Source organism: Solanum tuberosum, unplaced genomic scaffold (assembly GCF_000226075.1).
Source record: "Solanum tuberosum cultivar DM 1-3 516 R44 unplaced genomic scaffold, SolTub_3.0 scf00104, whole genome shotgun sequence".
Classification (NCBI taxonomy): Eukaryota; Viridiplantae; Streptophyta; class Magnoliopsida; order Solanales; family Solanaceae; genus Solanum; species Solanum tuberosum.
Window position 1 is genome coordinate 8,941 of NW_006239030.1, and position 8,728 is coordinate 17,668.

An 8,728-nucleotide genomic window follows, 5' to 3' on the forward strand; every position below is an offset into this window, starting at 1 on the left:
TTGGGAATATAGAAGGAACTTTAAAAAATTTCAATGAATTGCACGTCAACTTTAAAAAACATAGAAGGAACTCACGGTTACACTATGGTAACGTGGTGGGTCTGATGTTATGGTTGACGGTTTGAAAATTAAATCGAATATTTAAAATTAGGGATGAATTGTTTTTTTTCTAAGATTGTCATGTGTTTTTCGGTTAAAAATAAGAATAAATTAGTGTAAAAATATAATGAAAGGGTATATGTAAAATCAAAAGTATGATGGAAGGGGTATATTTGAACCAAAAGTATAACACAAGGTATATTTAAACTAGGAAACGTCGTTTGTTATACCTCTTAACTTTGTCTTTTAGAGTTGATACATCCCTCGTTATAAAAGTGACTCATATATACCCGTATTGTTACACAAATTCACATATACCTTTTTCATCTATTGAAAGTAAAAAAAATCCATGTATGGCTATATTTGATCATTCTCACACGATTTTTTTTACTTTTTTAATTCAATGACTAATTTAAATTAATTATTTTGATAGTCAAATTTATTTATTTTTCACTTATTTTCTTGAAAAATTTATTCTAGATGCTCAAAATTGCTTTTACAGATGTAAAAAACTAAAATTACAATATAACCGCAAAAAGTTAGTTTTAAATCTTTTTCTCTTTTTTCTTTCACACTTCTTTTTTTTATTTCTCTTATTTTTACACTAACTGATGAAAGAGAAAATAAAATAAGAATAAGAAACACAAATAATAATAATCAAAAAAGTCAAAACATAATTTATGGGTAAGAAAGATCAAATTCGCGATTTAAAATAAAAATAATAAAAAAAGTTAATTTAAAATTAATTTTACCACTTTTATAACAGTGGAGGTATATATGAGTCACTTTTATAACAATAAAGGATATATGCGAGCCACTTTTATAACGAGGAATATAAACTCTAAGAAAAAAGTTGAAAGGTATATCAGACTTTTTTTCTTTTAAACTATTTTCAATAGTAAAGGGTATATTTGATCTTTTTCCATTTTATTTTATCAAGGGAAAAGGGTCAAAAATACCCCTCAACTTTGATTTATAGTTTGACTTTACCCTTGCCGTTAAAATGAAGTTAATTTTACCCCTCCCGTTACTAATTTCACCAAAATTACCCCTCATTTGACGAAATCTCCAAAATTGACCCAAATTACCCGAATTTTTTTAAGAAACCCTATTCCCTATTTTTAACCCAATGCCCCGACCCCTCTAGCTGACGATTTTGTACAAAACTGTCTTAGTTCTAAAATTTGGTCTCGTAGTTTCATTTGGTGTATGAGTTTATTTACGAGGAATTTGGTGACTTTTTAGAGTCCATGAGAATTATTTGGTACATTTTGGTTGATCTTCTGGAAAATAACTCTTAATTCTCTGCTATGTATGTATGTTTGTATTGATTGCTGATGATATGGTGAATATATGTTAAAAGAGAGGACTCATTAATACCTTTCAAACCTTATTGTGTTTTGGTATGAATGGAGTGTACTCTTCTCTGCAGTGCTTCTGTAACTCAAGTAGTAAATCTGGTAAATACTTGTTGTTAAGTTCTGATTCATATTGGTCTTTCTGTGGTAACTATGTAATTCAAGTAGTGAAATTCGTAAATATTTTTGTTTATTTGGATTCAAGTTAATTAATTTATCTAGTTGATCAAAAGGGCCAATGTGCTTTTCTGAATTGTCTTATTTAATTCCTGAACTGCTCAATTTGTAGGGGACAACCATTTGAGTTAACAAATTTGATTTCTCACTGGAGCTAGCAGGCAGACAGAAAGCAAAGTTCACATCGATGCTACAACATATTTCAGCTCTGACTAATACTCCATGGTGGCTATCTCAAAATGGTTCTACTTCAATGTTCTTTTTGATTAAATTTAGATTTTACAAAGATGCTAGTGAACCGGGTTATCCTCTAGAGGGGTCGGGGCATTGGGTTAAAAATAGGGAATAGGATTTTTCTTAAAAATTCGGGTAAATTGGGTCAATTTTGAAGATTCCGTCAAATGAGGGGTAATTTTGGTGAAATTAGTAACAGAAGAGGAAAAATTAACTTCATTTTAACAGCGAGGGTAAAGTCAAACTATAAACCAAAATTGAGGGGTATTTTTGACCCTTTTCCCTTTTATCAAACTATCCCTATAGGGGTGCTAAGTAGACACCACATATATATGATAATAAAAATGGAGATGTGAGACTGAGAGGGTGTTTGGATTGGCTTAAAAGTTGGTTAAACCTATTTTTAAGTCAATTTTTGATTTCTGGAAGTGTTTGATAAATATAAAAAAAAATAACTTAAAATAAGTCAAAAATGACTTAAAATATGTTTTAAATGACTCAAAATAAGTCAAAAATCAAAAGTAGGTCTCCTCTACTTTTAATTTTTTGACTTAAAAGTCATTTCAATTTGACTTTTTGTTTTTGACTTAAAAGATACTTTTTTTAAGTCAATCCAAACGGGCTCTTAGAGGGTGTTTGGATTGGCTTAAAAGTTGGTCAAACCTACTTTTAAGTCAGTTTTTTATTTTTGAAGGTGTTTGACAAATATAAAAAATAACTTAAAATAAGTCAAAAATGACATAAAATAAGTTAGGAAGTGTTTGGTAAGGTTAAAAATAAGTTTAAAATGACTTAAAATTTATCAAAAACCAAAAGTAGGTCTCCCCTACTTTTCTTTTCTTGATTTAAAAGTCATTTTAGTTTGACTTTTTATTTTTTATCTAAAAACTATCTTTTTTAAGTCAATTCAAACGGGCTCACGTAAATATGTCTAAAGTTGATGAGATGGACAAATATTTTATTTTCAAAAAGTATGACAAATGACAAATATAACCATTAGCAGATATTATTTCACATACTTTAACTATTATCTTAACCGAGTACCAAGAAGGGCTTCTAAGAATTCCCCAACGTCCTTTCAAGAGACCAAATGTCCTTTCAATAACATTACGAGCTCTAGTATCCTTCATATTGAAAAGCTCTTATCGGCATTAGGGTGGTGGATTTTCATCTTGCCAATCCCTTAACCAATATCTATATCCTCAGTAAGGTGAAAGAAAACCATTTTCATTTGTATATTCTCGTCGCACAAATAATAATTACATATAATATAAATAAGAAATTAGTTGCTTTTATATAGCATTATTTTTGTGATATAATTTTAATGTGAGCATATGTATAGCATTACCCTCGGGAATTTTCAAATCATTCGTTCGAGCTATAGCATTTCGTAATACACGAGCATCAGCCGCTGATCCTTCCCAACCAGATAATACATAAGTAAAATTAAGATTTTTATCACAAACTCCTAGTACATTAGTTGTTATTTCTCCCTTTCTTGTCCTGTATCTTGGTTTGTCCTTAGATGAAACTCTAATTTGAATGTAAGTACCATCCAATGCACCTAGACCTCCCTATAAAAAAAATTATAACATTATCTCAAAACAACAAAAAATTTCTTCGTAAAATTATATTTATTTTACTTTTACATAAATTAATAGATACCCAATTGAAAGTGCATATACCTTAAACCATCTCCATCGATCGTCAAGCTCATCTTCAGGCACCAGTTTGGGGTTAACAAGTAACAATGGAGCTAGTTTTAGAATAGCTTTCAAGCATTCATTGAAAGCTTGACTTACGCTCCAACCCGATATAATATAATCAACCTTAATAGATCTATTCTTCTCATGATGAGCCAAAATATTTAAAAACATTGCTAACTTTTCACTACTTGACATATATTTGCTATCAACCTCCAACTTCCTTAGTTAAGAGAACTTAAGTGTGAAAAGAATTTCTATCCATCCTTAACTTATCAATACATGTTGTGTCACTATCTTGTACAATACAATTTAAATGAGATATAATTTTAGGAACTCGACTACTCATAAGGTACCTAATCACATGCCAATTTCTTTTCATAGATACCATGAATAACCATGAAAAGAAAAATAAACATAACAAGAAATTATTGGCATAATATTCCTCAAGGATGATAAAACATTCAATATCGAACTATAGTTGATGATCCATAAGAAACCCTATTTTTTTCATTAAAAAATGAAAAGAGTTAATACACAAAAAAAAAAAAAAAAGAATCAATGAGGGCAACTTTATAACGAGGACAACTTGAAATTGCTTACAAATATCTCAAGCACATAAAAAAAAAACTTTTTTCAAAATTTACAAAAACCCTAAAACATAACATTCCAGAAAAGATTGATTTCTTCTATTAAGTAAAAAAGATGAGTGTATCCAAATTATTATGCAACAGATCAGAGAATTATAAATGATTATAAATGATGACAAAGAAAGAAAAGAGAAATAAATTTTGGAAAAAAATAATTAACCTTGTTGGAAACTTGAAAGTTGAAGGTTATTGGTAAATTAAAGAAGTTCTTCAATCACCCATCCATCGCTTCAATCGAAAATGAAAAATTGAGTGTACCCAAATGAAAGAGTGATTCTTACTGCAATGAAGAAGAGAAGAAACCTGGAAGACCATAAGCGGCGCTTGTGAAACCTTATCAATTAAAGGATTTGAAGAGTAGTTTTGTCATTTAATAAATTTATCCCAATTTGTGATGAAATTATTATACCACCCTTTTGAAGGGATAACTTATCCCGATACTATTTATTAACCCCAGAATAAGTTATCCAAACTTTCTAACCAAAGACTAAATTAAATATCACTTAATATTCATCCCAAAATTATTTGTATTTATCCTTCACACGAAAGACCCTTATTTATAGACCACTAGAGAGTTGCAATGACAAATTAGTAATTGTGGAAGCATGGTTTGTCCAAATAAAATTAGAAATAATTTCTGAGGAATTTGAACAAAGTATTTAGATTATAGTAGAGGAGGTTTCCGATCAGGGTTTAATTCTGATGGGTAAAATCCAGGAAATGGAGGATGATGTTACAGGAGAGGAGGAGGAGGAGTCAATTATGGAGTATTTGAGGAAACAAGTTCCCGATTGGGACGATGAAGTGAAGTGTACTGCCAGGTTCAAGGCGTTCAGCGGTCAGAGAACTGATTGGGAACCCCTTTATGTTTTCTGGAGGGATTTGATTCTCAATGTGGCTCGACACCTTCACATCTTCATTATTCGTCCTTCTCAGGTTTGTTTCTCCTTTTTTACTTCTCCACTCTTCATTCTACCATGACAAGAAGTCAAGAATTGACCCTTTTTGGTGTTGTGAATTGAAGGTGAACGTTTGGTTCGATAGAGGAGGTCTCGTCCCTTTGTGCCTCGATCAAGTACTGGTATGTGCCACTTTGTAAATTTTCAAATTGTTTTGGTGGGTTTGGAATTGTATTGCATAAAGATATACTTGTTTAGGAAAGTTTGCGAATTTTTGGTTGGGGATGGAGGGAAGGAGTATGAGGTTGTAGTGGGAGGTGGGAATTCTAGCAGTTGAACTTGAAGTTAATTAATATATCCTCTAGTTTTAGTCTTTAATTGCATGTTATTTATGATGTGTTAGTGTTTGAAAAGTAAAGCTAAAAAGATAAAACCAGTGCTTTGCATGGAATTTAATAGTATTTTCTCCAATGTCAAGAAAGATTTTCTCAAGCTAGATTGTGTGAGTGATTCATAATTGGAGATAAAAGATTGAAGAAATCCAACCTGATAACGCAAAAGAAAGAGTTAACAACAAGGTCATTTTCTGCATTTCTGAAACAATAGAGAGTGATCATAATGGAAGACTAGGGTTCCAACAAATCGGTGGAAACTGACAAGTGGAATCTAGGAAGGGCGGTGTGTACGCAACCTTGCCCTTACCTTGTGAGGGTAGAGAAGTTGTTTCCGATAGACCCTTGGCTCAAGTAAACTAGGGTTCTAACCTAGAGGCCAAAAAAAAGTGACTTCTTTTCATTTGCTTAAGCATGGGTGGATAGAGTTATCTAGTACATCTATTGGTGGGAGAATACAGAAATCTGGTGAAACTGTTGAGGTGTGTGCAACTTGTGCCTAATAGAGACTAAAAGGCATAGTATTAGGATTTTGGTGAATGGTCACAGAGGAGGATGGAAGGAATTCGGTGATAATAAATGAAGTTAGCTTCAGTGCTTGTGCTAGAAGATGAAGGCTTTGCTATAGAGCAATGAGTGATGGCAAACTTTCTTTGAGACCTCTATCAAAAGGAAAAGCAGATGGTAACATTAGGAGAAGAGTATCTGGTCAAACAATGGGAAGCTCAACTGCCTGATAGAAAGGATGTTGATTCCCAATTGGAAGTTGTGATTCCTCTAATTCTGATTATTCGTCAAATCTAAGCATGGAAGTGAATGAGATCCTATAATATTTCCAAAGAAGGTTCTAATAATTTTATCACCATCAGATTCGATTTATTAGGGGCCTGCTTCTGTCTTTAATTTGAAGAAAAGAAAAGAAAAAAAAGAGAGCAGAGTATTTATTATAACATCTTATATTGTAGGAAATGTAACTTTTTGAAATGAAAGACATGAAGGATTGATTGACTTATAGGAGATGCACACGTGTGGAAGGAAGTTAGCAGCAAAAGATTATTCATTTTGCAGAATGGTGTATAAGAACCTAGGGAGATTATACTTCATTTCTTGATACTGATGAAGATGAGTAACAGGAAGCAAATTGTAGCTGCAGATTTAGTGGCTGTATCAAGACTAAATGGGACAGTGACACCGAAACTGAAATATTGCTTGCATCACTGATTTTACTTGTTAATGGCGAAAACTTATACCATGTAAATATGGAATTATTCATGTATCCTGTAATTAGGGAATAGAAGATTTTGTAGGAAGGCAATTATTTCCTTCATTTCTTTCCTCATTTCTAATTTATTGTAAAGGTTATTTAAACCCTAATGGCTTAAGGGAATTATCAAGCAACCTATTCCCAAATTATCTTCTTCTATTCTTGTTTCACATTATCGATGCTTGACCACTTAGAACTACTGATATGAACATGGAATAATTGTACTAATGCCTGATTCAGATTGGAATCAATTTAAGTATTTTGGACAAGACGGCAAGCTCACTAAAATGCAAATTTTAAAGAGCTGATAAGAAGGTTAACATAGGAAGAGCGAGAAAGAACAGTTAAGAAGTTTTTGCTCTACAAGAAAAAAAAGTGAGGCTTGTCTCGGATTGTTGCATGAAGTTGGATGGGGGGAATGAAGTTCACAATAAATTAGGTGAGCACAGTGAATGTTCTAAAGGGTTTGTTTGCTGCAAGGATAGAAAGGATATTTCTTTAGTCTATCTAGTTTTTTTCCTCTTATTTGGTGTGCTCTGTTGTCATTAATCATCAAAAGAGATTGTAAGCAAATTATCTTAAAATCTAATAAGTTGAATCAATGTTACCAATTTTAAATGAAAAGTTTAAAGATTTACACTGGAATTAAATACTTTCCTGCCCCATGCATTTGTATGTCCACACAATGCATCAGCCAGAAGCATGACTATACTGTTTTTTACATAGCTCGAAATGTATGCTGCTGGTGAACTATTGCGGAATGTGGGAGTTGCTGATCCAGCTAGTGGTTGGGTTTCTCAAATTTTTCGGAGAGTTGTAAATTTGGGAGGTCTGCTGAGACCATCTACTCAAGAAAATCTTGCCGAAGACTATTACATAATTCCTGTGTTACTGAAGGTAATTGTTTCTTGTTCTTAAATTAATTATAGATGTTATTCATCTTTATATACCAGATTTGGAGGGGATGTCATCAATATAAAACTGATCCTTTCAGAAAGCCTGAGTGAAACTAAAACTGCTAATTAGAAAATAAATAGGCTAGTGAAAATATGAATGGCCTTATCTCAAGCATTGCCTATCTCAGACAGTCTATGACTATTTCCTATACTCATGATGTTAAATGTCGTCTTTGTTGTTGCTTTCTTTTTGTGCTTTCATCGGTTTCTGTTCGTCTCTTCTTTTTCCTCCTTTCCCGTGATTTTCTTTAATTTGCTTTCTTTTTTGTGCTTTCATTGGTTTCTGTTCGTCTTTTATTTTTTCCCTCCTTTGCCATGGTTTTCCTTTAATTTGTTTCTTGGCTCTATTTCCTGTACTTCCCTTTTGAGATAGCCCCAGTGATCATTTCATTTTAGTTCTCTTAAATGGTTATTGGATTTTCTAATCTTTCAACCCGCCACCCCAAAAAAACTAAACTAGGAAAAGGCTCTTCAAGTGGTCCAAGCGTTATCTGAAAGCCACTGGACAGCTTCCTGTGTAATTACATGGAGGAAGTTCCAGGAAATTTCTGGCGGATTGAAGAAAGCTCATGCAGTCTTGAATCACTTGTGTGAACACGGGAAAGCAAAGTACCTTGTAATAAACAAGAAGGATCAAATGGAGGTAATGTTAGTTGGAATACTGTTTTCCATTTACATTTCATCTATCAATACTATATATGTTCCACGAAGGGAGCTGAAAGGGTGAATGAAAGAGAAACTCATCACTTCCCGTTGAAGGACTTGTCATCATTTATGTCTAGTTATTTGGTACAATTGGAAGGAAAATAAAAGAGATGTGCTTTTCTCTCCATTTCCGTAGTTATATGCCACCCCTCAGTATTAACTTCCCCTCCCCTTTTACTTTCATATATAGCAAGTGAAATAACCCTGGTCTCTTCTCATTTACTTTCCTCCTTTCACCTTCCACTTTACCGTGAAAGCTATGGGGGGGGGGGGGGGGGGGGAGGGGCAAAC

The 8,728-nt window shown here is 32.8% G+C and overlaps 2 protein-coding genes across 3 annotated transcripts in view; one reads left to right on the forward strand and one right to left on the reverse strand.

Annotated features, from left to right (window-relative positions):
• Nucleotides 1-3,139: 3,139 nt before the first annotated feature.
• On the reverse strand, nt 3,140-4,544 carry LOC107060918 (uncharacterized). Of its 2 annotated transcripts, XM_015309482.1 has the most exons (3): nt 4,382-4,544; nt 3,554-4,072; nt 3,140-3,442 (listed from the first exon to the last, which is right to left on the reverse strand). In XM_015309482.1, exons 2-3 carry the CDS (start codon nt 3,767-3,769, stop codon nt 3,161-3,163), a joined length of 498 nt encoding a protein of 165 aa, XP_015164968.1. In that variant the 5' UTR covers nt 3,770-4,072; nt 4,382-4,544; the 3' UTR covers nt 3,140-3,160. The 2 variants fall into 2 exon arrangements, with proteins under 2 accessions (XP_015164968.1, XP_015164967.1); XM_015309481.1 differs by lacking the exon at nt 4,382-4,544 and having other exon boundaries at nt 3,554-4,097.
• A 251-nt stretch (nt 4,545-4,795) lies between these two features.
• Nucleotides 4,796-8,728, forward strand: part of LOC102583629 (charged multivesicular body protein 7) — a 7,065-nt gene continuing 3,132 nt past the window's right edge. Inside the window, exons 1-4 of the mRNA XM_006349076.2 lie at nt 4,796-5,157; nt 5,246-5,302; nt 7,503-7,673; nt 8,193-8,375. Of these exons, the coding sequence (XP_006349138.1) occupies nt 4,924-5,157; nt 5,246-5,302; nt 7,503-7,673; nt 8,193-8,375 (645 nt within the window). The 5' untranslated portion in view covers nt 4,796-4,923. The remainder of the gene's footprint in view (nt 5,158-5,245; nt 5,303-7,502; nt 7,674-8,192; nt 8,376-8,728) is intronic.

What these genes read in the sequence shown, in the direction of transcription:
- LOC107060918 (XM_015309482.1), bottom strand. Translation starts at nt 3,769, where the DNA reads ATGTCAAGTAGTGAAAAGTTAGCAATGTTTTTAAATATTTTGGCTCAT. An exon ending in ATCGATGGAGATGGTTTAAG is followed by an intron (nt 3,443 to 3,553) that starts GTATATGCACTT and finishes TTTTTTTTATAG; the next exon opens with GGAGGTCTAGGTGCATTGGA.